The sequence below is a fragment of the Rhinatrema bivittatum genome, chromosome 14 (assembly GCF_901001135.1).
Source record: "Rhinatrema bivittatum chromosome 14, aRhiBiv1.1, whole genome shotgun sequence".
Taxonomy (NCBI): domain Eukaryota; kingdom Metazoa; phylum Chordata; class Amphibia; order Gymnophiona; family Rhinatrematidae; genus Rhinatrema; species Rhinatrema bivittatum.
In genome coordinates this window covers 24577703-24605630 of record NC_042628.1, presented here as the reverse complement: position 1 = coordinate 24605630, position 27928 = coordinate 24577703, and the positions used below count along the sequence as shown (strand labels likewise).

The following is a 27928-nucleotide window of genomic DNA, read 5'->3' as shown; positions in this document are numbered from 1 at the left end:
AGTAAAAAGGAGGCGCTAGGGGAAATTGCACACCCCTAGCACCTCCATGGCAATGGGCACACTTGGATCAGCCCCTGTATGTTTTTACTTACAGCTGTAAAAATTATTATCTTTTCTTCATGACCCAGTAAATGTACTGTTAGTCCCCCTTGTTCGTAACTCGGACCATCAGATATCACAACTGTGCCATCTCACCAATGACCAATTTAGGGAATATTTTAGAAACACTTTAGGTACTCAGATTAGGAGGGACCTCTACCTACAAAACTTTCCTATATTTTAAATTGCATATTTTGGGGGTAATGCAATGGGCCCTCTTAAATTTGACATAGCTTTGCGCTCTAAATACAAATTATTACAATTTTTAAGTTTTCTTTATTTTGATAATGCTATGGGGCCTCTTAAATTTGACAGAGCGTGAGACTTCCAGTACGTCTTAATCCCACTCTGCATGCCATATTAAGAGCCGAGACGTTTTATTCAATGGGGTAATACGAGAGCCCGACCCCACTCCAGTTTAAAATCGTAGTTGCCATGCCAACAGAGGCCTCTCCGAAAGCCGTCTCCCCGCCCGGTTATGATTGGTCAGCGCCGACTCGCTCCGCTTCTGCCATTGGTTAGATCTCACGACAGTGACGTTTCGCTTTTAGCGCCACTTTTTGGTTCCTGACCAGGAAGTTGGGAGCAACTTGGGGAAGGAGAACGATGGAAGCGGCGGGTGGCTGCATCTTCAGGGGCCGTTGCCCTCCCGTGAAGATGCTGGCGGAGCCGCTCAGGCGCTGCGTGCTCTGTGCGCCGGCGGATGGTGCTGCGGGGCGGCCCTCCTGCTGGCTGAGCAGAGACGGGAGGGGAGCCGTGGAGGTGACGATGGTGTGGATGCAGGGCACGGTGCTGGAGGTGAGGCCCGAGCACGGCACGACGGTGAGGTTACAGGACGACACGGGCACCTTCACCGTCTCCGGCGTGGACACCGTGCCGAAGGGGGCGCCTTGTTTGATTCCAGGTAAGGCGCCTCGCTCGGCGTTTTGGTGGAGAGAAGCATTCGGGGGAGGGGGCAACAGAACGGAAGAGGTGGTTGCCAGAGTGGCTCTTATTACTGTTTCATGGAACGTCATAGAATGCGCAGCCAATCAAATTGCTCGGTTTGTTAACATGAGCAACCTCTCTGCTGGCATACATTTAACATGAGATCTCTCTGCAGTGGCTTTTTTTTTTAAATGGAGAAATATAAATCACCTATAGATGTAATATCTGCTGGTGGCATATCCTGCAGACATTGGGGCTGATGTAATAAGGTGCGCTAAAGCTGCTGTGGGTTTTTGCACGTATTTGAGTGTTTGCGTGTGCGTTTCCCATGCTAGTCTTGCGTCTGTATGTAATAATGTGCAGCTTGGGGAAAATGTGCATAAACCAGTGGTTGGTTTTGCATGAGTGCATGTAAATGGTATGCCAAGGAGGCATTAACTATTCATTGGCTATGCAGGGAGCCCTGCATCCTTAGTGCAGGGTTTTTTAGCATCTGGGTCAGGGCAGGAGTTAAGTCAAAGTGGGTGTCTAGAGGCCAGTTTGTGCCATTGCTGGCATCTGTATGGTTGTGTGTCTGTGTAGCTCAGGGTAGGGTAATCATTGATTACCATCACTTTTTCCAGATGCTATGGTATATTTTGTGGGTTGGCTGAAGAAATCTCTGCTGCATTTCCCATGCTTACTAGAATCCGCCAGTATAGCTACCACGCGATCAGAGACAGAACATGAAGGGGTTAGACACTGCTCTACCCACCTTTAATCCTGTTCCTGGACTACTATTACTTCACTGTTTTATGAAAGGGGAAGGCTTTTGCTCCAAGAATCGCTCATGGGTCATCATATTAATGTGGGTTTCTGTGCAATTTATTACATTACAACCTTGAGTGAGCGTTTTACTTTATCATGGATTTTCTGCGTGCATCTCATTTGCATACATGACCTTTATTACATCCTGCAGAGGTGCCTGCTTTTGCCGCGCGTGCTAAAAAAAAACAAAAACACGCACAGACAACTAGTACCAATTTCACCGCGGGTCTTATTACATGGGTCCCATTGTTTGGCTCGTTTTTTAGCTCTTTGTGACAAATGTGTGTCATTTTGCATACAGAACCAGGCCCGTCACTATCCTGAGGTAGAATTGTGGCAGACTGCTTGCCTGTGTCAACCTTAACTTCTGCTACTGCAGCAACAGAGAGCCGAGATTACGGGCACAAGGATGTGGCTGAAAGAAGCCGATCCAAGCCATAGCCTGACAACAATAATAGTGGTGGCTGTTACCCTAAGAGAGGTAATTGGCAGCAGCCACCTCAGGGGAGGACAGAGAGAGAGATGACAGCGACTGACCTAAAGGGGACTGGGGTATGGAAGCTAGGAAAAATGAGACCAGCAGGGGAGGGGGTCACAGAAGCATACTGCATGGATTCTGTGTGAAGAGGAATAATTCCTAAGACATTTCTGTTTTGTAACTTAAGGTTAAGTGTTTAATGGGCAGTAGCTCACAGTTCATGTATTAAGTAAAAAAATGACCAACCTAAGGATTAAATAACAGGGAGCGTATGATAGAGACCATTTTTTACTTTTAGTGTTGGAGCAGCGGTAGCTAATAGAGTAATATAGTAAATGACAAGCAGGTAAAGACCAATTGGCCTGTTTTGTTTGTCCAGTTGAGTTTCTTCTGATTCTTTATCACTTTGAGTAGATGAGCATATCCCATAATTAAACCAATACCAGCTCCTGCTTCCCCTATCCCCATGTTGTTAATACGGATGATAGATCAGGTCATTATCTCAGTCATGGCCATAGTCTGGCCATAACTGAGATAATGTGCTGATAATGTGCTGGCTTTCATAACTTCTGCTGGTAGGCTATTTCAGGCCTTGCCATCTTATACGGCCAACTTAATTCAACATCTGGCCCACTTCCATGGTTTATCAAGTTTTGAATAATCCACATAGCCACAACATTTGTGAGGCTGTTGACCAAAGCTTCCGACTTCCCCATGCTCATTGATGTTTGGGCTTTAACTAGAGTCATTCTGTTTAGGTTATTTTCTTGGATAACCAATATAGCTGTACCACTGTTAGATTTGTAATTGCCGCTCCGTAGAGATTACCCCTGCCTTATTGGAATCCTAATGCGATCGTACTGCTACTGTTTAGGGTTGTGATAACCATTCTGTGTAGGTTACCCCAATGCTTTTATAATTATAATCCTGACAGCAATGGTGTATTAAGAAACAAACACCAAACCAATCTACCAATACTGATATTAAATGATCTTTTATTTCTTGTTTGCAGGAAAGTATGTGATGGTAATGGGGATGGTTCAGTCCTGCAGCCCAGAACCTATGCTGCGGGCTGTGAAGATGACAGATCTTACTGCTAATCCTGTGCACAAAAGAATGTGGGAACTGGAAGTGAAGGATTTACACAACCATATCCCCTAGAAATCTATACAGATTTAGTCAAAAGGAGGAGAAACATTTTGAAAAGACAGATGTAGCTTTTGGATGAAGCTGGAACCCTTTCTTCGATCAGTGGATGTGAGTTTGTAGACCAGACTGTAAACAGATTATATCCTGTAAAGGATCAGTGCTTTAAAGCTTTCGCATTTGCTGGTCCCCCGACCCGATGGAAAGTTGGTGGTGCGGTGGAATTTCCTGATTGGCCGGCAGTATGAATAGGTGTAAATGAGTTTTGTGATGCCAGTGGAAGCAATAGCAGTAATGGTACTAATGGCTATACTGGTGAGGAAGGAAATAAATATTTTGCAGCATGTGACGTTATCAAATGACCAACAAAAAGATGTTTTATATGGGCTGTTGACATCTTGCCGGCCTCTTTGGGCGGCTCCTGTGTGTTACATAACAGGATACCCCTCACAGTCTGTTTTCAGAAATGGTCTGATCCACTAGTTTCAGCCCAGCGTTAAGGGATCCTTAACCTACTGCACAACCCACTGCATTACCAAGCTGAGTTGTTCACGGTACTTGGTAAGGCTTACACTGTTTGCTACACTGGTTTCATAATTTATGCATTGAAGGAGAAGAAAATGCCACTATATTGCAAAAAGTTTTAAGAAGAAAATATAGCCTTTTAAACAATTTTTTTTTAATTGACTTTTTTTTTTCCTCCTGCTTCTTTGAGATTCCATCTCAGTCAACGTCAGGGCTCAGGCACCAAGAGCTTTCATTTGTGACATGGGTCTCTTTTTTTTTTTCCCTTTTTATATCCCTTCTGCGCTAACTTACTCATTGCAATGATAGTCTTTTGGCTGGAGCCCATGCACCAGGACTTCTCCTGCAACCCTGCAATCATGGGCATTAAATGTGACCACTGTTTCTGTGGTGCGCTGACCCAGACTCCCAGGGGCTGTAAACACAGCAACACCTGTCCTATGCCGAACAGGGAGCCAGAAGCCTTTGAAGGGTTCTCCACATGCGTGTGCAGCCTTGCCACTGGTCCAGCCCTTGGTTTGGTCGTTGATGTCCCCAGAGATACCAGATGTTCCTTGGGGCCATCCCAGCTCTTTATTGCCAGAATATCTCAGGAATGCAGGGAACAAATGGTGATAGTGTCCTGCCTTTATACAATCTTTGTACCCAAATCCCGTGCAATATATTGATTCATCCTCATCAATCATTAGCCTGTTCTGATCCATAGCTGTCTATTCGCGGTACAAAGTCTTCCAGAGATCTAGCCAACTGTCTAAAATCATCTTCCCACGCTACTCTCTGGTTTTTAGGAATAAGCAGCTGGTTTTATTGATAGGTTACAGATAACTGGTAACAAATCTGCAATTTCATAGTTGAGTCATTTCAGAACTTGTGGTGTGAATACTATTTGGTCTTGGTGATTTGTTGCTCTTTCTTTTGTCAGTTTGTTCCATTACAACGTTCGGTTTCACAATGATTTGCTTAGGAACAGATTTGTAAAGGGGGGTGGCTATAGGCAATGTGGAGGTCATCAAAGGATTTTGCAGAAAATTCGGCGCAGGGCCTGGGAGCTCTCATCAGCGTACAGGCTCGCCCCCGCTTCTTGCTTTGGTTTCTTGTTACCATGGAAACCCTGGGCCTGTCAGGGTGCAAGAGCTCCCAGGCCATGCTCTGAACTTGCTGTGGGGCCTGGGTCAAGCTGTAGTAAAGACGCTGGAGGGGGTAATCAGGCCCAGACAGCAGCAGCAGCACGCTGGTGCCTGTGAAAGATACTGCAGGCATGTCTGAGCAAGGTTTTAATCTATAAGACCCCACAGCTTGTTAACTAGTGCATGGTTTTATTATATAGTTATTCAGAGCCAGTTGAGACAATTTATTTCTTATTTTTACTAGCTGTATGTTTTTAGTGAGGTGTTAAATTATTTATGATGTATAATGTCTATATTTAATCTTATTTATATTTTGAATGTAAATTGCTTAGTAATGCTGAAAAGCGATGCATACATTTTTAAATAAACTGAGGCCTGAAGTTGGGAGACAGGGTCATCCTTGGGGGTGGGAGGAAGGCAACACCCACCACCAGTATCTAGGAATGACAGAACCCTAAATCCATACATCTCAGCAATAATGGTCTCTTGTTTCTAGCAGGGGAGGCAGAGTGCTGGTGGCTGCTGCTGTTTTTTGCTTGGGGAGAGGGGTTAAGGAGGAGCTGAGGGCAGCGGAGACTGCAGGCGTTGAGCAGATGTGGAAGGTGCCTATAGCTTCAGGTCGCCACTTATTCTGTGGATGACTGATGTCAGAGGTGGAAAATGGCAGGCGCAGCACTAAATTTAGGTGTCTAGGAAATTTCCAGCTCTGCTTATAGATATCATAAGGGCACATGATTAAGATGAATAGGTGCAGCATACAAAGATGATTATAAAAGGCTGGGCCTAAACTAAAGTGAATATTTTATTACATAATAAAAATGTAAAAATATAAGGAATAGTGGTGCATAAAACAAATCTATAAAGCCAAAAATAGCTTGCTATTCCTAGCTTCTCTTATTACCAATTTGAGTTGTCTTTTCTCTAGGAGTTGGCGCCACCTGCTGGATAATCACATGAACAGTAATTGATCTTTAGATGCAAAGTGCTTGAGACATCCACAATGTTTTTGGTCTCATGGGCGAAAATTCAAAGTAGTGACACTTGAAGGTTTTCTTCATAAAAGGAAAATTTGTCACGGCCTGAGAAGATATTTGGGATGTACACGAGGAATGTGCCATTACAAGCTCCCACCACAGACATAAGAATCACTATCCTGTGTTGGACCATCCAGCCCTGTATCCTGCTTCCAATAGTGGCCAATCCAGGTCACAAGTACCTGGCAGGATCTTATATGTGCCTTTTATTTGCTTCTTACAGTGCTCAGATCAGAAGATATTTACCCCCTGGTTGAGGCTGGTATAGAGTTGTGATTTATAATGCTGTCTAAATTGTCCGGAAAATTACAACAGTCCTTCCTCTCTTGCTCTAATGGATAATACCTACTCATTTTTATCAGTCTTTTAGAGGTTGCTTAAAGTTTTCCAGGCAAAAGCTGCATTTCCCACTGGGGATTAAAAACAAAAAACCTTAACAGCTTTATCCTATGGTAATGACTATGTTAGTCCACACAACATTCACAACCAGGGCTGGTGGAAGCTCTGGGCGAACTAGAAATAGCTTTGCAGGGTCGGCTGTGCCGCGCAGCTGAAGAGGAAGCATCTCTGCTCAACAAGGAAGACAGTGGAGGCTGCCTGATGCCGCGGAAGTCCAAGGCCTGCCTAAACCTAGGAGGGAGAGTAAAACGTGTGTGGGGAGAGAGCATGTGTGTGTGAAAGCATGTAGAGGAGACCGTGTGTGTATGTGAGAGAGAGATGAGAAAGGCGGGGCATCGCAGCCACTGCCTCTCCCCACTCATCTAGGACTAACTCAGACTGAAAATTAAAAGTTCCCAGGTAGAGAAAGTGGGAGACTTTTTATCCGTCTTTTTAGTTATTGGGTGGTGGTTGGGTATGTCTGCTGTTTTGAAATATTTTATTGGTGTTTGGTAAAGCTTTCAAAATTTGCATGAGCATTTAATTATTGGATATTCTATTCATCAGCTGTTTTGAAATTTTTTAGTATGATTTTCCTAATATGATCAATGGCTTATATATCTTGATTTTGTTTCATGAGGAATGGTGACATTTTTGGTTTTCCAGTGTTGCACTGTATAGAGTCTGGCGTGATGCGTTTTACAGTTCAGTTTTTGTCTGATACTTTATGGTGGCTTTATTCTGTATTTGGTGAGGGTTTGTGTTCTGCATGCAAAGACTGAGATGAAGCATTCTGTTAGCATGGGGTTTCTCTGTAGGGATCTGTCATAGCTTGGCCTGTTTTGTCTTCCTGATAGGAGGTGTATGATATTTTAGATTCTGGTGTAATATTTGCAGTATTCCTTTTCAAGGGTAGGGTTGTTGTTATTCTTTGAGTGTTGGCAGATAGTACTGTGATACGGGAGGACCATGCCCACACAAAACATGTACAATAGATCTAATGCCATATGAATTCCAAGTTGTAGGGTTTTCTTGTTGGCATCCCAACAGTGCATGTAACTATCACATGTATATTTTTACCTCAGAACGTTATTTTTCATGTAAAATCAATTATAAAGCATAATTTAAAATTGTGTATGGGGAGGGGGTGCCAAGCTGTAAGGTTTGCCCAGGGCACCTACTACCCTTGCACTGGCCCTGTTCACAACATATCCCTTATCTAAATCTAAACTTGTTTTTCATTTTATTTGTAACTTAACACTTTTCACTCTCTTAACACCTCTTACACACATGCACTATGCATGCAAACCTTTTTACACTTTATCTTTCTTGTCATTGAACGCACAAATGCACATTTATGGTATTACAGCTTTCCAAAACTGCCCAGAGATCAGAAAACAGACTCCCTAATTAAATTCTAGAGATAAATTAGCAACCATGAATCACTCTTGCTGTTACTTTGCAGCATGACTGCTTTCACTCAGATCGTTATTGCATGAGCTGATGTACACACGTCACACTCCTACTTCACACTATAGAGATCATCACCCAAAACCAGGGTATACAGCAACTCTCACACCACCTCTTTCCTTTGTTTGTTCCAGTTCTAATTTTGAAAACTGTGGGGCCTGTTTGTGACATCTATACAGAAATGATATATATACCTTTTTATTGGACTAAATCCATTTTTTCTTGACTAGCTTTCGAGAGCATATCTGTAGGCTGGATGGCACGGTTGGGTGCTATCCCCCAGTGTCTCCCGTATAGCTGCAGAATACACAATGCTTCCGTGAGGGGCCACGTGCTGCAAGAGAGGAGCCTGAGGATGACACTGGTGACTGAGGGCAGTTCTTCTAACCTTAAAACCCCCTTTGTATCGTACACGAATGTATAGGAGTGGAGCCTAAAGCTACAGAGCAGTGGAATGCAGAGATTGATAATATTGTCTCTTTCTAAACATAATTGTTTATAATCTCTGGAATGCTGGAGGTCTGGACATTTTTTTTTCTTTTCTGCATCCTGTTCCTTCATTGCTTCCTATGGAGCTGGGAATGCATGAGTGGATTGGAGCATCTTCAGATGAGGCAGTGGAATGCTTAAAACGTAGGGAAGTGTTGGTTGCTTTTTGTCCTTGGTTCAAGCTGCCATGATGGGAACATGGTCTGTGTACTAATTCCAGATGTTGGTGTCATCAGGACAGTGACAGGATATGGGGAAAGGGATGAGATTAATAATTATAATAAAGCCAATAAGATACTGGGCTCTCTTCTGTGCCCTCCACACTGCCAACTCTGCCTGGAAGAGACTTCCGGATTCAGCAGGTCATGCGCGCTCTGGCTGTGTTAAAGTCTGGTCTAAAAACTCACCTTTTTTTAGGCTGCTCTTTAATTCTAAACACTTCTGTACAATAAATTCACTTCCCACAGACTTGGCATGTGTGTTTTGTCTTGACTAAATTGGAAGTGCCATGGAGCAGGGACTGTCTTATGTGTCGGTACGGCTCTGGATATGTTTAATAGCACTTAAAAAAAAAAAAAAAAGTAGTAGTGATTTAAAAAAGGGGGCAAGTCTAAAATACTATAGTTTTGGTGAGAGGTGCAGGGTCTTTTGAGATTCATTTTTTAAAATATAGGATATGTTTATTTTTGTTTGCCACACCTGCCAAATAACCTTTTTCCAGGACTTAAGCGAGTTCAACTCAAAACTAGCCGCTGCTATGCAAATTTCTAACAAACATGTAAGGAGACAAATGCAGCAAAAGGTTTTTTTTCAGCCTAAAAAAAAGTAATATCAATGCATTAATCTCAAAGATTGGAAAAGCTACAGTTTGGGATGGTAAATCGGATTAACTTTCTGAGAGTAAGCACTTGGTGGGTGGCTTAGAGAATTCATGATGGAGACGCAAGATACATTTTGAAATATTAATGATAATGCATTGTTGGCTGTACTAAAGTGCCATTTATTAATAAATGTACAATTCATTAGGTTCAGTTGAACACTTTGTTCATAAAGTAATTAGAATACTGGCCAGCGCTGCAGCTTCTCAGACTGTCGGTGAGTTAATGCAAGTAGATGGAGTCGGCTGCGGAAGCAGTTGCAGGAGAAATCAGTTACATTACCAAAGCAGTATTTATCACACTCCCAATTTAAAAGATCTGTCTTTTCTTTCCTCCGATAAGGATCACTTGGGCTACCCATTTATACTTGCCTTCCCTGCTGCCACCAGGACCCACACTCAATCCATGGCCGTCTTACTCCCTTCCCCTGTCCTATTGCTAAGATCCTTTGTGTGTGTGTGTGTTCAGAACATGCTTGGATTCTGCTGCTGTTTTTGGCTCCTTTACATGTCTGCTGGAAGCCTGCTGCAGGTGTAAACCACCTCTGTGAACAAAATGTTTTCTTGCGTTTTTGAAGGACCCTCCCTGTAGCTGTGTAAGGTGCCCTTCCTGTGCTTGAGCTTATCATTCTATGGAAAATGCTACCTTCTGCTCCCTTATTTGAAGCCTGCTAAATATCTGTAATTCCCCCTTTTTCCTTCTAGATTCCATCTTCGGCTTGTTTACTCTATAGTGCAGGCCTTCGCTGAACCTTCCCCATCTTATCAGTGCCAGTACTAAGGCAATAGTAGAGGGGCCAGAATTCAAGGAGGGGAATAGGATGGTGTCCCCCTGTCCAGTCAACGGAAGAGTTGAGAGCTCTCCCCCTGCTGTCTCTGTTCAGGTCCATGTCACCATCTGCATGACCTAACTTCTGAATCCACTAAATAAATTTGAGAGAAGGACCTTTCTACAACTAGAGAAAGCCTTCCCATCATTTTATATACACCAGGATGGGGGCTACATGTATAAAATTTCTCATAGGGCATTTTAGTATTTTCAGCACATGGTAAATGATATATATATTTTTTTCTTGTTTAAATTTGAGGTCAGGATGTTCAACTCGGGAAGTCACCATTGGAGAACGCCGTTGAGGCCTGTTGAGGTGTCCCTGGCTTTGATACTACCGTAAGCCCAGAGTATATAGGGCTCCACCGTCCATATGGGGACGCAGCTGCCCCGACATGGACCGATGATGATGTAGAGGTCGGAGCAACTGGGAGTGAGTGAGACAGTGGCTGCGTTTCTGCAATGTATGACCCCTCCTCCTTGTTTCCCCTGGAACTCTGGCGTCGGATGATTTCTGGAGAAATGCAGAGTGCAGTGGAGGAGCTGAAGACCCTGTTGGAGCCCCCATGGTGGAAGGTACTGTTATGTCTGGTTCAGGACAGGAATCTCTTTGGGAAGGCTTGGTAGCACTGGGGGAACAGTCTTTCTGTGCAACTTCTCAAGTCTGCATGAAAATCGATTGCCACTGTGGTTTCGCTGGCAGAACGGGTTTTAGAATGGTTTGCAAAAAGCTGAAAATACTCTTTCTTTCGGGGTGCAAAACAATTTGAGTTCTGTCGTTAGATAAGTATGTTGAAGACAAGAGATGTTGTTTATGATTGATTAATTTCCCCAAACTTCCTTCCATTACACCTATTGATTTATGTAACATTCATTAAAGAATGGGTTAATTTCAGAACAGAATATTCCACCAATTTCTAGAATTTATGCCATATTAAAAAAGGGAAGTGGTCCAAAGATAGGGCTCTTGGTCTTGGTCAAGAAGCTGATTTTTGTTTAAACCAAACAGAATTTTTGGAAAAATCTGAAGAGTCGTCTGCTACTTTGTTCCTTTCTTTGGCATTGGACTTCGCCAGGGAACTATTCTTCCTATGGTTTTTTCCTTCTTTTTTTTTTTTTTTCCTTCAGGTTAGAAACGTTTCCTTTTTTTTAATTGTAATGTTAGTGTTCCCAGACACATCCAGGAGCACTCAAGAGACGCAGACAGCTCTGTGCCTTGGACCTCGTGCTTACAATATCCCTGCAAACGTATTGTCAAATTCCAGTCCAGTAAGTCTGTATTCTTTGGTCCTTCCCCAGCTCGATGCAAAGAAGGATGTGAGATCCCCCGTTGGCCGAGTCATCTGCTTTAGAACTAGCATAATCCAGCCCGTAACTAAATATTTTATATATTGTCTTGGTATGGAACCTTCTACTTTGATGGAGCAGTTATTAGAATCAGATTTGGGGGGGGGGGGGGGGGGGGGGGGATTTGATTTGCTCTGCTATGTTGTAAATCTATACTACAGAGTTTTTCTTTTCTTTATGTAGGCATAGCTCTGTTATATTGCCTTTCACATTTTTTGCTTGATATTGTATATAATGCAAATTAATAAAAAAAAGAAAATGTTGATCATTTCAACTTCTTTATGATGGAAACCGGGCTTGTACTATCTGCGAATGTGGTGTTATGTGCCACATATGTTTTCTCTTAATCGCGCGAGCAGCTCTGCAGTGAATGGAGCTGCCCTCTGTGCTTCGGAGCAAGGCACACCGTGTTTAAAGGTCACGTTTCCAGCTTAGAACAGGCAGTGAATGCTGCCGTGAGTGATTTGTCTTTTGTTTCACGGGATGGTTTTCAAAATCCATTTACTTGGGTCAAGGACTTCTTGAAAAATGCTTGTCCTGTATGTGGGTAAAGAGTATTTTGGTGGTGGCGTTCCTGGGCTGCGGGGGGAGGCCACAGTCTGCCTAACTTCACTTACAAAAAGTATCCATAGAAAAAGCAGCTGCAGATCTCTGTGAAAACTGGTGCAAGATCTGTAGGTAAAATACCTTGCACCTGCCCACACAGTTTTCAGAATGGCACCATTAATCAGCAATCAAATTATTTATTTCACTAGTATTGAACTGCCAACTTCAAGTTGCTCCAGACGGTTTTCATGCAGCCTTGGACTGTGATCCAAAACTCCACACCTAACCAGTGTCACCTGAAGTTTAGATTTTTTTTTTTTTGGCTAATTTCTACAGTTTGGTACCAATGTATACACCACTCGCAGTTAGATTTCTATCCCAAAAGTGCTGCCTGGTGTGCATCTTTGAGAGAATGAAGGGGTGGGTATGTAAGGATGTGGTGTGGTGCATTTTATAGGTAGCAGAATAGGAAAATACCATTGCTAAGACTGTAATAAGACACTAAGGGGGTCATTTTCCTGAAGGATTGCATGCGAAACCAAGATGGGGGCGGAGTCGGCGCATCACTGGGGCTGACTCTGTGGACGACGAAAAGGTAAGGCCCTTTTCGCATCCTAGTTTGCGCCCAATAGCTACACCTTCTATGGTGGCGCTATTGGGTGCAAAACCGGCAGCGATCGCACCACGGCGGTGCGATCGCTGCCGTCTAGCGCAGGACCGCCCCCTCCGTTTCGGCCCCCCGCCCCTCATTTCCTAAAGTATGGCAGGCCTGTGATACTTTAGAAAATGAGGCCCATAATCATGAACCCCAAGCCTTACGATGCTGTAATTACTTCTGGTGCCCTGGGACTGGAGGTGAAAAAAAACCCAAAACTTATGGAGGCTTAATTTTCAAAATCTTTCCCATTTATTTTACAAAGGAACAATGCTAAACAAAACAGTCTGTCCCAGGGCTATAAACAGGCTCATGAGGCATCATGCAAATTCCATTTACTGTCTTACAATCCACAACAGCTGTCCAGGTTCAAGTGGGATTTGAGCACAATCTCTAACTTATATGAATCTGTCTGAATGAACACCACTCTATATCAGGATTTTTGAGAATTAGTCAAAGTGCAATACTGTTTTCTTTGTTTACTAATGCACATGTATTCTTGTTAGGTTTATTCAAGTTTAAACACTTTTTTTTTTTTAAATGTGGGTGGAAGCAGAGGAAGAGGGCACGCTCACTGATTTTCTCAATAACTTTGGCATGATGGCCAAATGTAAGGGGAAGGCTTGGTTTCCACCTGATTTCTCCCCCCCCCCCCCCCCGATCTTCCTTAGATGGAGCTATCAGGCACTTAATCCTATGCCCCCAAAATGCTAAATTGCCTGGTGACAGCCCTATGCGGTTCTTGACGGGGGAAGTGAGTCGTTGACGCTCGGGAACCTTCTTTAGGTCCTGAGCTGATGAGGTATGGAGGAGTGGCCTAGTGCTTAGAGCAGTAGGGCTGTGAACAAGGGATACCTGGGTTCAAATCCCATTGTTGCCCCTTGTGCAAATGACTTTACCCTCTATTGCCTCAGGTACAAAGAGTGTAAGTCCTCTGGGGACAAGGAAATACCTACAGTACCTGAATGGAATCCGCTTTGAAATGCCAAAAGGTGGAATATAAATAAATAGTTAAATAAATAAAATAAAAACTCATCCAGCCCCTAGGGTTGGCCAAGATGGCAGTAACAGTGGTTGGAGTTTCCTCCAACCTTGAGCAGCACACCAACTGCAGGAGCATTGGGTAGTGAAACTGTGACGCCAGCACTGGCCCGCAAGTCTGCTAGTGGCTTTAGAATGAGGGTGGCACAAGGAGTGTCTGAAAGTAGAGGAAGGTTTGGCAAATCCAATCCACAGCTGCTACTGTTGGGTTTTACCCCTGAGGTGTCTGTAAACTCTGCTTCTCAGGATCTTGTTGGTCTTTCCTCAGCTGTGCATCTGTTAAAACTGCAGGTATTCAGTTTGGACAACCTATGGGATATGCTATTGCAGGTCTTGGAAAAGTCTTTTCAGATGAAAGGAATATCAACTCAATTAGTTCTAAGCAGAAATCTGACTTGGGGATTAAGATGAAACAGACTGATACTTTTGAAAGTGTCTTAAAGAATGTATAAGATAAAGAAGAACTTTTAATTAAAGATAACTTTCTTCTACATGACAAAAGAGAGAGACTGGAAAATTTGGCCAGATGTTATACCGTGAGATTAATTTTCTTTCTTAAATTGTCTCTGGTTGTACCCTTGGACCTATTTAAGACTTCCATCATATAGCTGTTAAAGATTTCCAAAGTTTATTTGCCTCCTTTTTAAAAATTAAAAAAACAAACAAACCTGAAAGAGCAGAATCAGAATAATTGTGGCATTGGATTTCCTGAATTTGATCCAATTTATTGAAAGGGGAGAGGAGAAACCAGTACTGGTACCTTTTGATTGTTAATTTTGTTAACAATCCCTAGTGCGACCTCTTCTTGAATATCATGTGCGTGTCTGATCACCATATCTCAAAAGGAAAAACAAAAAAAAAGGTACAGAGAAGGGTGACCAAAATGATAAAGGGGGATGGAACGATTCCCCCCAGAAGAAAGGCTAAAGAGGTTAGGATTCTTCAGTTTAGAGAAGAGATGGCCAAGGGGAGATATGAAAGAGGTCTGGAATGAGTAAATGTGAAATCAGGTTTTGTTTTGGGTTTTTGTTTTTTTTACTCTTTAAAACTAATAAAATATTTTTTTATTCCATGCATAATCAAGCTCTGGAATTTGTTGCCAGAGGATGTGGTGAAAGCTAATAGTGTAGCTGTATTTAAAAAGATTGAGACAAGTACCTGGAGGAAAAGTCCATAAACCATTATTAAGGTGGAGTTGCAGAAATCCACTGCTTATTCTTGGGATAAGCAGCTTTGACTTTATCTATCCCTTATGATCCTGCCAGCTACTCATGACCTGGCATGGCCACTGTTGGAAACAGGATGCTGGGCTTGATGGACTTTTGGTCTGACCCAGCTTGGCAAGTCTTATGTTTGTGTTAGAACCTGATAGACTGGATTCTCAGAATATTATTATGTATTTATTTTAACATCCCTCGATCCAGTTTTTGAATTACAAAATATAAGCTTTTCCTGCTGTAGCAAAGGCCACTCCTCGTATTGACACCTATAGACTTCTCCCTTGGTGTCCTTTCTTTGGGCTGATTTTTTTCCCTGTAAGTGTGGGGTAAAGTATCAGTCAGCAAGATATAGATTCTGAACCTTCCCATCTCACTGCTTTTCTTAGTAATAAGAGGGTAGTGCACTCGCCTATTGTTCCAACGTAGAGCTCTTAATATGACTATGTCCTAGGAGTAGTGCATACTGATTCCCCTGCCCCCGGCTTGCTTCAGTGTTGATTTCATATTTTCCTTTTCTTGGTTTGCAATTTAATTCTGTTCCCCTCACTGCTTGTTTCTGTCCAAGAGTTTTCTTGGAAGTATAGTTAAAATTGATTAAAAATAAAGCATGCTAAGGAGGTAAACATTCACTAAAAATACAATGTATTTATTTATTTTTTAGATACCAAATTATACTTTTGTATAAGAAGCATCACAGCGTCCAAACCTGGTCCTATAATGAACTGTGTGTGTTACACTGATTAGCTCTTTTGTATAGAATTTATATAGATTAAAAGAGCTATTTTGGCCTACAGGTTAGGGCTTGCCCAATCGTTTGGGGATAGTGCTGCACGCTGACCCGGGAGACCTGGGTTCAGTTGCCAAGCTTGGCTTCAGATCCTTGGGCCAAGGTTGCCCAAGAGGCAGCATTCCCAGCCTGCACACACCTGGGGGCCAGAAGCAGGGTAAACATGGGCTTGACTTCTGGAAGGAGCTGCAGCCTGTGGTCCCTGTCCAAGGACTGTGGTCGTGTTGGCGGACAAAGATTGGGGAGGGGATTGAGTATTTGTAAATGAAGGCTCATGGCATGACTGGCCCCCCCCCCGTCCAAGCTGTTACGATTAAAATGAAAGAAATTGGTGAAGTAAAGAAACCAGGTCCAGTAATATGCATCTCAAGAACAAATATGGTTGCCTTTTTGGGTTTTCCCTAGTTACTTATTCATTAAAAGGTGAATTTTAAAAGGCTGGTGTGCGCCAAAACTAGGAGCTATGCGAATGTCAGGCTGAGCGGGTTGTAAAAGCCACCCCCGGTATGGGCGTAGCTCCTGCTGCGCACGCAAAAATGAAAAGTTCTGAAAAAGGGGCGGGGAGTAGGTAGGGTGTGGGCGGGGCATTGGCCTTCCTAGATTTCAGTTTCAAGTTTGCACACAAATGCTTATGGGCACAAGCATGCACCAGGGTCCCCCTGCTGCAAAACATTTTACTTCTGCTACGGCGGACATGTAAATAATAAAATAAAGACAAATAGATCAGCGAGATTTTAAAGGTAGGGGAAGAAGGAAGACTCTTAAACTAGGGGTGTTGGGAAGGCCTATCCCTTACCTGGGGTAAAACTGGTAACGGCGTTGGCACGCATCTTTTAAAATTTCCTGCCGCATGCCTGTTTAAAACTTACCATCTTTGGTTTCCGAAAGACAGATTTTTCCCTTGATGCCTTCAAGGTGATTGAGTGTAATCTCTGAAGTTAAAAATATTTAAAATCTCCCACCATGCAGTAGAGTAATTGATGAATATCATAGGTTTGAATTGTGTGTGATTTTTAGTTTTGTGTTTCAATGCTTGCAAAAATCGATATTAAAATGAAAATCTCTGAATGTGTGCGCACATTTCATAACATCTGTCAGGATGGAGATTGTTCTTACATGGATTGCCGTAGGTCATTTTCTCACTTACTCCCAGCGTGGTCTGGCAGGCATGAAATGTAGGGTCTGTGCATTTTTAAGCTTTAACAGGTGTGGCATGAAGTTGGTTCCACTTCAGGCTCCATTGAAGCAATCTTTTCTGTGGTTATGGGTTATGAAGGTTTTGTGGCTTCCACAGCAACAGCCCTAGCAAATTGCTTCCTAGAGCGTATACCCTACTATATCACAACACCCTCTCATCTAGTACCATTTCCGCAAGCAACACCATTATACCATTGTACCATGAATTCACTCAATTTGATCAGATTAGGGAAATCTGATTGTGTTTATCCAATCATGCATAAACCACAGCTATGCTAAGATCCAGGGCTCTTATACACTGTAATACTGCACGTTCTCCTAACATGTACTATATTTGATTACTGGAGTCACTTGGCTTTGGTGGCCAGTTTCTGGGGGAAAAAGCTTTGCCATACAACATAACCTTGTACGAACCACATTGGTCTGTTGTAACCACGACATATACATAAAGGAATCCATTTATAATCGTTAGTGTTCATGCTCCATGACAGCAAATTGAGTAACTAATCATTTCTTTTAAGTCACTGATGAGAACTACTCCCAGTTTTCTGGAATTCCAGATATAGTTTAAGGGTTTTTTGTTTGTGGTTTTTTTAGCATCTTCACAAGTCGAACTTTTGGATGGGAATTGATGCCAGTAAGTAAGGACTGTAAAGTGCATGACAAGAAAATCCACTGCACAATTAATATATTGATTTCTGAGAAAATATAACAGCTGCAAGTGACTTCTCAAAGTCATCCTTTTTTTTTTTTTTTCCTGTCCATGGTTAAATAATGTGAATTATTTCTACTGGGACTTATGCTCCTTTCAAATGACACTTCCAAGTTAATCTCTGAATGTAACTGTAATGCTCACCTTAATTCACCCTCTGCACTCGCTAGAAGAAGGAGTTAAAGGAAGACCAGCTCAACACAGATTTCCTTCAAACATCTCGGCCACTCTGATGGTTATTGGGCTCCATTTTGCCCATGTTGGCCTTGCTGCCAGTTAATTTGTCTTTTGCTATTACTTTCTTTTTTTAATTTCTTGAATTAGAAAACTTCTGATCTAATCCTCCCAGTGACTTATTTGTTTTTGATAAATAATGGGTTTCACTCCCCTATTCAGCCACATTCCTATTTCCTGTTTTGTTTTGTGGCTGATAGTTTTCTATTTGTAGCAAAACAATGATTAATAAGTGGCAAAATACAGTCCCCTCTTCTGACAACAGCATAAAATGAGAGTGCTGGGAAAGATACTGCAGTGCAATAAATCTTGGAGCAAAACATTATTTCAGATCATCTTATTCTGCTGGCATTGTAGTTTCTAGTTTATTTAAATACCAAATCTCAGAAGTATTTGCTAATAAGGATCCATTACCTCAACCTGAACAGCAGCCTCGCCACATCCTTGAGCCGATAAACTCAGCCTCTGATTAGTAGAAGACAAATTTTGTCCCAGTCTATTTTTTTTTATGTCATGAGCATGAAGAGAGGTATTGACTGCAGCCATCTGTTTTCCATCAGTGCATGCACTAAACTCCATTCCTTCTTTACCAGATTCTCCTAGCACAAGAAAGATCATTGAACAGGTGTAATTTGCTTAATTTTTCATAATTTAAGCCAGCTATTGTGTTAAGCTCTGGAATTTGTTGCCAGAGAATGTGGTTAGTGCAGTTAGTGTAGCTGGGTTCAAAAAAGGTTTGGATAAGTTCTTGGAGGAGAAGTCCATTAATTGCTATTAATCGTTTACTTAGGGAATAGCCACTGCTATTACTGGCATCAGTAGCATGGGATCTACTTAGTGTTTGGGTACTTGCAAGCCTGGATTGACCACTGTTGGAAACAGGATGCTGGGCTTGGAAGGACCCTCGGTCTGACCTAGTATGGCATGTTCTTTTGTTCTTATGAAAGGAGAGAGTCCAATGTACCTCTTATTGTTAAAAGGAGTCTCTATGGTGCTAAGCATCACAAAATAACATAGGTAAGAAGGCATTTTGAAATATGTTTCTGACCTACTTAAGGACCTTGCTTCTACATGCAGACAATATCTGGGCAGAGGACCCAAGTATTGCATTTATTGCATAATACAGATTATCTACGATTTTCTTTCTTTCTGGTAGCCTCTCACAAAAATCCCTTTGAAAGTTACCTATGAGAAAGTTCCTGCACTTTCTTTGGGGGTGGATTGCTTCTTCCTGCTAAAATTATGGGCTTCATTTTGGGAATTTAAAAGTGTGCATGTGTTTGCATGCCCCTCCTCAGCCTTGCCCTCCCACCCACCCACACGTAGGTGCACTGCAGTCATCATTTTATCTGCACATTGAGTGGGCAATTTTCAAAGGCCTCGTTTCTGTGGGTAAAATGGAAATGGCTTTAAACGTTGTACTCTTAAAGGCCTAGGGGATGTGCAAATATGTCAGGCCAGTGCGCACCAAGCAGATATTAAAAGCTGCCCGGATAGGTGCATACTTGCCGCTGCAAGCACGAATGAAAAGTTCAAAAAAGGCGAGGGATGTGGGCGGGGCATGGGCGTGCCGGGATTTAGCCATGAAATTTGCACGTAAATACTTAATGTGCATTTGGCGCGTGCTGGGGGTCCCCTGGCCCATAACTTTACTTTTATAATGTACACGTCGTCCATCGTAGAACAAAAATATCTAGGCAGATCAACGGGGTTTTAAAGGTTGGGGCTAACAGGGAAGAAGGGAGGCTATTAAATTTTATTTACCGTAATTCCATGTCGAAATCCCAATGTTTACAAAATAACTCATAATAGTGAGTCAAAATTAAAACATAAGTTGTTTAATTTGTATTAGTTATTTTATTAAAAATAAATACAATAAAATTAACAGTAGGAGTAATCATCACATCTTATCCTTCATGCTACTACCGTAATCCAAAATTCTCCCTTGTTCCTAGTTCACTCCATATCTCCCTCTCACCTTTAAACAAGATCCTATGCGTTTTTAGTTTGTATTTGAATCTCTTTCTGTCTGTTACATTGTGCAATCTCTCAGGTAGTGAGTGCCAGAGCTCAGGCCCAGCTATGGAAAAACACACAAGGGTGGATTTTCAGCGTCCCAGGCGCGTAAAATACGGGGTTTACACGCACAAGGGCTGGGACAGAGGCTGGCTGTTCCAGGGAAGTGCGAGCCAGCGCGCGTAATCTGGAGGAGCAGTACGTAGAAAAATATTTAAAAAATTTCAGATAGGGAGGGGTTGGGGTGGAGAGGGGAAAAGGAAGGAAGGTTAGGCAAAGTGGGGGGGGGGGGGGGGGAGAGAAGTTCCCTCCCCGTCCGCTCCAGTTAAGGAGCGGACGGGGAGGGAACTAGGGGGGAGACCCGATTGCACTGCTGTGCTTATTTACGGAAAGTTCGGAGGCACCCGCTTGCGTTGCACGCATGGATTTTAAAAATGGCATGTGTGTGCACACGGTCCTGAGATTTTATAACATGCGCGGCTATGTGCGCGCGTCAGGAACTGCGCACCCATGGAGGCGCGCGCTCCTTTTAAAATCGATCCCACAATCTTACCAGCGTCAAATATGCGCTCTGTATTGTTTGGAACAACCAAAAGCCCTTGATTTTTGAGACCTTAATACGCAGTAAATTTGCTTTATATTGAGAGATTCCTCAATCAAAACAGTATCACTTAAATGACTAATTTTGAATATCAAAGTTTTAATACTTTATAGTAAATTCTAAATTGCACTGGTAACTGGTGGGATATGGTCAAATTTCTTAGTTCCTAATAACAATCTAGCTGAGACATTTTGTAATAATTGCAAAGGTTTTAATATACATTCGGGAAGACCAAGTAATGAAGAGTTACAATAGCCTAAGTCTGAAAAAAAATGAGATTCTGCAATATGGGGCAAAAATGCTGAGATGCACATTTATTTTTTTTGCATTGGAGTGAATGAGTGATAGCCTCGTTCCCGTGCATTTGCATGTGATGAGCACTAACTCATTCACTCTGCGTTGGTCATGGGGTAAATAGGCGCTAATCCCCCTATTGCATTAGGGGGTGGATTAGCCACTCTTTAACCCGTGTCCGCCAGCAGGTTAAACAGTGCACTCGTGTGAGCGCACTGTATTGCATCGGCCCCTGCACGCGTATAGGAGGAGCACTGCAAAGACTGATGGTGGCAGTAGTAGTAGTAGTAGTAGTCAAATGTCCTGAAATGCAAGCATTTTCACGAAGCTGCGTCCCATCTTTTGATGTGCTGCGAAGGCTGATCTCAGCTTCTTTATCCCCACTATGCCCAGGCTACTGTGCCCTCTCAATCAGCCTGTCCTTCTCCCTTCCAGTTTGGTTTTACCATGTTCAATACTCCATTCCCTGTGTTCATACTCCTGTTACAGACTCTTTTATAAGAACTATTTAGAGATGCAGTTTGGAAAGATGGGAAAAGATACCACAGATCACATTTAGAGCTCTTTACTGCTAAAACTTCCTGTATGAGTGGAATAATGAATAGCAGCTGTTTAAACAAGGGCAAGTAGAGGAGTGTAATGAAGCCATTTCATATGTCTGTGAGAAAAATACACTGCGGATCTCCTAATGTAGCCATTTGATCCCAACATCACAGATTTTTTTTTTTTTTTTTTTGTTCTTTGACTTATTGCATGCATTGCCCCAAATGTCTGTATGGTGCGCTTTCTCAGCATTTTTTATTTTGACTGCTGGCACTTCGTGATCGCCTATCTCACAAAATATTTATATTGTTTCAGTGTCTGTTTCATTTAAAAAAAAAAAAGGCACTTGCCAATGCTGGTGGCTGCGGAGGTACTCTGTCTCTTCACCAGTCAGATCAGGAATGAAGCATCATCTCAGATGTTGCAAGCAGACAAGTAACACAAGAAATTCAATTACTGTTCCCCTTTTGTTTTACCAGGAAAGAGCTAATAAGTGAGATCACTTTCAAAAAGCTGTTCCCAGAAGTATCTTCAGGGAAGAGCTAGCAGAGCAGATGCTACACTATGTACCGTACCCAATTAATGAAAACCAGATTATACACTGAAGGGAACTGATCAAATAAACATTGTCCATACCGCAAAGGCAGGGAAAGCCTTTCTGATGCTCTCTGCCTTCTGAAGGTGGAATATCTACATCTAAAGCAAACGCCATTTCATAAGCAGGCTGGAGATGAATGCTAATTGACTGCACCGTCAGTCTTCACCCACAGTTGGGTTACTATAGAAACCTGGAAAAACATCGGTGAAGGAGTGTGAAAACAGAACAACAAAATCCATAAAAGAAAAAACAAAAAATACAAATTGTTGAAAAATAAGATCTGTGAGGCACTGAGTTACTTTAGGGTATATTTACCAGGAAAAAAATCAATGATATGATAACATGGAGTGGAGAGGAGAAGATTAGTGCATTTCTGGGGTAATGCCAACATATGTTAACATCCGCTTCATTCGGCGCTCAACACCCTCAATCTTCCCATGTTACTGTCACCACTTGCCTTGTCCTTCGCTCCTTCAACTCCATCTTCTGACCCTCACCCTCTAGTGGAGTTGGAGCTATGGACAAGGTATGACAGGCAATGTAGTAATGGATGTTTGTGGTTATGCTGTGCCAGACATCAGGAGATGCAATCAGGTATTGTTCGTGAGGAATATTTAGTTTCGTTTTGGGTCAGAAAAACCTGCATTCAACATCTGTTACAAAGATACTTAAAGGTATACTACATCAAATACATAAAACATCAATGCATCATTAAATTAATAGAAACAAATCAAATATGTAAATTTACTGTCCACGCCTGAAATGGCGTAAAACGATTAAAGCATAATCTAGAGCAGGGATAGGCAACTCCGGTCCTCAGGTGCCACAAATGGGACTGGTTTTCAGGATATCCAAAATAAAAATGCAAGTGATATATTTGTATGCATTGCCTCCATTGTATGCAATATATTTATTATGGATAACCTGAAAATCAGGCCAATTTGTTGAACTCGAGGATCGGAGTTGCCTACCCATGAGTCCACTGTCAACCCTGCTACTGTCACCACTTACTTTACCTATCCTGCTCTAGATTATGCTACAGTAGCTTTATGTCAGTTTTATGCCACTTCAGGAGTGGACAGTAACTTTTTTACATATTTGATTTGTTTCTATTAATTGAATGATTCATTGATGTAGTATATTTTTTTTTTATGTATTTTTGTAACAGATGTTGAGAGCAGGTTTTTCTGACCCGAACCAAAACTAACCTAAATATTCCTCATGAACAACACATGATGGCATCTCCTGATGTCCGGCGCAGCATAACCGCAAACATACATTACTATACTGCCTGTCATGCTACAGCAATAATGGATTCAAGACGTGAGAGATGTTATCTTAAAAGCAAATGACCAGGTTGAAGAACTTTTACTGGATATTGGAAAACTAACACTATAATGTACTTCCACTGTCTCACTAAAAGAAGATGCTTTGCAAATTACATGGCTTCATGTGGAACAGGGCGTCATGAGGCGGGCGGTAATCAATACATCAGCAAAGCAAACAAAAATGCTGATTGTTGTTCCTGGTAGAAGTAATCTGCTCTTCCATAAAAACAAACAAAAAAAGAACAAAAAATATGGTTCACTGTTTCCATTTCTGCAAATAAATTAGCGTCTTTCTATCAAATAATTACCACTGCCTCTGCAATCTTTGCAATTATATTTCCACTCTGCGTGGCATTAGTCTTTGAAGAAATCCAATGCAGTGGAGTATTGCGAATTTCTTTTCTCTTCGGGGGCAATTTTCAAACTGTCTACTTGCACTTTTTACCTGTAGGCTCTGCAACTGTTCTCAAAGTGAAAAGATGCAGGTACTTCCGCTGGTGCAGCTTGCTGTGGGTTACAAAGTGTGGGCGATCACCTGCTCCTGCTTTATTGGCTGGTAAACGTTTGCTGGAAAATGATGCACAGAGATTTGAAAATACAAAATCGATGCAGGGGCTTTTCCTCCCTCCAAAGGTAGTGCAACACAGAGGCCCTTCAGCATTACATGGCGATACTGGCTGAGCACTAGCTCAGAGGAAGGATTGCCCCTATTGAAAATAACAATCACTAGAGAATTAATATCAAAATGCAAACCCCTGGGGTCTGGTATGACGTTAATTTGTATTTCTCTACCTGCTGACTGTAATTACGACAGCGAGCTGAAAGGCAGCTGCTTCAGAGCAAGGTTAAATGGATGAGGCAACCCTACGCTGCAGTCCAATCGTTCCTTGCCAGTTTTCAGTGCAGATGAAATGCCCAGATAATTGTCATGTTAATTACAGTAATGGAGCAAACTGACATTTCAATAATAATCTCATAAATGTACTGACACTTTTAGACTATTTTTTCATGGGTTTTTTTTTTAACCATTTTCCAGGGCCTGAGTTTAGGAAGGTGGTGGCACTTCTCTGGCAGGTAAAGCCATGACCCTAAAATGCAGGGTTTGTTCATCTGGTTGCTTAATTGTAGGTTTAGTGCAATGGTGCCAAAACCACATTTCCTCAAAATTGGATGATGGCTGAAAAATATTCCATAACTGAGGCCAGAAAATGGCATAACTCACCGATATTTATTCCTGTTGAATAAGGTTAAGGATTTATTAACCACCGACTGTGGACTGATTGGTCTAGGTTAACAGCAAACAAAGAACAAGGTGTAGTAGGTCTAGCCATTGGCCAATACATTTATTGCTTAAGTTATCTTCAGCATTAACTTTCAGTTGTTGTACTGTTGCCAAGTTTTGTGCTTACAGATGGTTTTCATATTTTATCTTGACAAACCATATTTAATATTAAACTCAACTCTGTTTTTTTTAATTTGCTTCATTGAACTTGATCTTTGCCACTCCAACCAACAATGATGTCATCCCACTGATTGTGAGTTGAATGTTCGACACGTTATATTGAATTTGGATTGCCATGGAAAAGACAGAAGGAAAGGATGGAAAAACTCCACTGCAAAAAAAAAAAAAGTTATATAATCTCATTTGCAAACTGAAGTGCTTGCTATGGCTCAAGACAGTCTCAGTATTTGAGGACATCACTGAGAATGCAATGCCTTGCATGAACAGAAAATTTCAGGAAACAATTGTAATCATCATCTAAAATATTTGCATTTCATCAATATACTGAAAGGATAATTCTTGATTTCTAAATGAGAAGCACGATTGCAAGTCAAAGAGAATGTGCAGTGTGGTTCCATGTGTAACAGACACTCAGTTCTGGGACCAGTAAGCCCCGGGTTTGGTGTCTGTCAGTAAGCGTAGGATGCAGCCCCTCCTTCTGCAGGGTCTGGGATGGCCTTCCTCCTGCGGAGGAGGCAGTCCTTTGAGTTTGCATAAGAGTTCAGGCAGAGAGGAGCTTACCATTTGTTGTTTTGCAGGCCCAGTCCGAGGAGCCCAGCAAGCCCTGTTTGGTGGTCCTGACCAGGGGTGGGGGTGGGGGGGTGCTCTCCCTTCCAGTCCATCACTGGCTGGTCTGGATTATTCCCCTCTGGGTTATTTTTCTGGAATTTAAACTTTTAAGGGGTAGGGGCCTTACTAGAGCCGGTTCAGCTCCTGTGCTCAGAGAATGGGGAATCCTGGGTCTGGGCCAGGTTAGGAAAAACCTGCCCCCCCCCCCTCCCATTGCATCAGTGAGGAAGGGGGTGCCAGTGACCTGCTGTGAGGAGTCATGATCGACCTCTACATACAAGTGCAGGAGAAGGGAGAAGCGGGGGAGATGCGGGCAGCCTTGGCTACCACCATTGCTGCTGCTCCCATTCAGAATGAGTCACATCCAGTGCCCAGCGCACGCTCTCCCTGTCTCACTCATCCTGGGAATAAGGCAGAGGGGTGGCAGGAGTCCAAGGAGAGGGGGGGGAACATGATGTATTGTGTGCATTGTACAAAACAGGGCCCATCTATCCATACCCCGAATGCTCCCATTACTTACAAAACTCCAGGGGCAGAAGGGGCCTGCATGATGACGCGTTCTCTGAAAGGAGCTCCTACGTGTTTTAAGAGCAACCACTGGCGAGTCGTTGCTGTGAGGCGCTGAGAGCAGAACCCGGGTGCTGGGCTGGATCGGTGCATCAGGCAGCCGTGGCTTTTTCTGTGGCACACCCGATCGGGTCAAAAGACACACAAGCATGCCCACGGCGCACTGGTTGGGGAAACACTGTTGTACATGAGGCTTTGAGATTACATGGGTCTCTTCTTCAGATAAAACCTACACAGAATAGGCTCTGAAGACAATGTGGCTGAAAGCATCGTCATCTGAAATTCTTTTTCTCAAAGCACAAAGACCACCAGAGGGCATTTCCACCGGTAAGAGAGTGTTTTATGTGCGGAAGTGGGCTCTTAACATAAAGGTGTACGTGCAGTGTCTGTACACACACGCGTTTATACACAGAAAGAGGAGATGTTCCTGCGGTGGAGCTGGGGAGAGGGGGGGGTCAGCATTCCCGCGTGTATGCGCGCAGCTACGCCCATGCGCATGAAATGTCACCAGAAAAAAGTTCTCTCGCAAGTAACAGGTACAGGTCTGTGCTTGTACTTTTTTTCTACAGGAAATTTTTCCCTTTAATAATTGACGTAAAGTCTGTGGGTAAAATGTTCCCGCAGACTTTACACTTTAGCGCACCGCGTGAGAGGCAAGGGTTCTGCACGTGTACATTTTGGTATGCTGTGATTACTGATGTGCCATCGGCACTTGAAATACAGGATCACATCTACATCTTGTATTTCCAGTCGTGCAAGGTGTACCTGTTTGGTTAGGTTCATGTACAGGAACTTGGGAACATGCTGCGTACAGTGCTTGAAAGATAAATCACAGTACCTACCGTTAACTTCATGACCGCCAGTGTAAGCGCCTGTCGGCTTTATTTCTTTGCTTTCCCATAGTGTAATATGTCTCAAGACCATGAGTCTTGTCATCCTTCTGGTAGGCAGTTGAGTTCAAGCTGCAAATAAATGTGGAATGGGCATATCGATTATAAGCAGTTTGCCTTTTATTTTGATTGGCTAATAGATTTCAGAGTAAGTGCAAGATAGGATCCAGTCAAGCTAAACAGCACACAAAGAAGTGTGTGTGCATATTGATATGTATTTATCTATATCAATAGAGGATTTGAGAAATCTCCAGGCTCTATCTTTGATTACAGATCTCATAACTTAAAGCAGAATTGTATCACATCATCCTCATAGTACATTAACACAATCTGGTTTTCTTGCTCCGCAGGTCGCCTTACCACTGTTCACCTGCTGTAGGATACAGAGAGGTTGATATTCAGAGAGCTAGCGAGAGCAAGTAAGTTATCCATGCAACTTTTAACTAGATATTTAGTGGGACTTAACCTGGATAAGTCTGATGCAGATTACATGCATGACTTTACCCCAGTAACTTCATGGCAGGTATCTTTCCAACCAGACTTGTGAGCGTAACTTTAGCTGGACATTGTGCGCACCAGATAAAGTTCTGCCCTGCCTCCAAGTATAGCCTTTCATCATCTGGATAAATACTGTGCATACAAAAATGTATCTGCTTGTCAGGGGGAATTGTTCAAATCTTGGCTTTGATCCGACTAATCCCAAAAGCTAGTTAGACAAAGTCTTTGAGTCTCAAACTCACAAACAACCAGCAATAATTTCCTTGTAATAGTTAAATGCTTGTGTGCTGGCTCCAGTCTTTCCTTTATCCTAAATCAGTTACTTCATAAACGTTAGGTTTGGGAGACAGGAGAATTTTCTCCCAGACCGCGACGAAGTAATGTTCACGTTCGCGAGGCAATATCAAAGTGTAACCGAAGGAAACTAGGCACACGCGAATACAGCCAGACAGGTTCCTGAAGTAGCACAGGACGCGAAACGTGCACGTCGAACTGTACTCTGGACTGCATCTAAAGATAAGTGGAAGGGTATCACCCTCCATGGACATTGAGCTTCACAAGGGAAGTATCTCTGCTACTTTTATTTAAAAGCAAAAA

General features: G+C 42.6%; 1 protein-coding gene and 1 long non-coding RNA gene across 6 annotated transcripts; one reads left to right on the top strand and one right to left on the bottom strand.

The window, feature by feature from the left end:
- The first annotated feature begins 456 nt into the window (after positions 1-456).
- On the top strand, positions 457-27561 carry RMI2 (RecQ mediated genome instability 2). Of its 5 annotated transcripts, none has more exons than XR_003852616.1 (3): positions 457-1003; positions 3324-3568; positions 10451-11628. XR_003852616.1 is itself a non-coding variant. In XM_029576622.1 (2 exons), the coding sequence occupies exons 1-2, from the start codon at positions 706-708 to the stop codon at positions 27210-27212; spliced, it is 327 nt and encodes a 108-aa protein (XP_029432482.1). In that variant the 5' UTR covers positions 457-705; the 3' UTR covers positions 27213-27561. The 5 variants fall into 5 exon arrangements, 2 of the variants coding, with proteins under 2 accessions (XP_029432482.1, XP_029432481.1); XR_003852615.1 differs by having other exon boundaries at positions 10446-11628; XR_003852617.1 differs by lacking the exon at positions 10451-11628 and adding an exon at positions 6035-7065.
- LOC115075821 lies at positions 22062-27608 on the bottom strand. The gene is made up of 3 exons (XR_003852619.1): positions 26786-27608; positions 23751-24918; positions 22062-22167 (listed from the first exon to the last, which is right to left on the bottom strand). It is a non-coding gene; the product is annotated as an uncharacterized LOC115075821 (long non-coding RNA).
- Positions 27609-27928: the final 320 nt, after the last annotated feature.

Bases quoted from the DNA above. Each gene is read 5' to 3' on its own strand.
- RMI2 (XM_029576621.1), top strand. From the start codon at position 706: ATGGAAGCGGCGGGTGGCTGCATCTTCAGGGGCCGTTGCCCTCCCGTG. The intron at 1,004-3,323 runs GTAAGGCGCCTC...TCTTGTTTGCAG, and splicing joins GGCGCCTTGTTTGATTCCAG to GAAAGTATGTGATGGTAATG.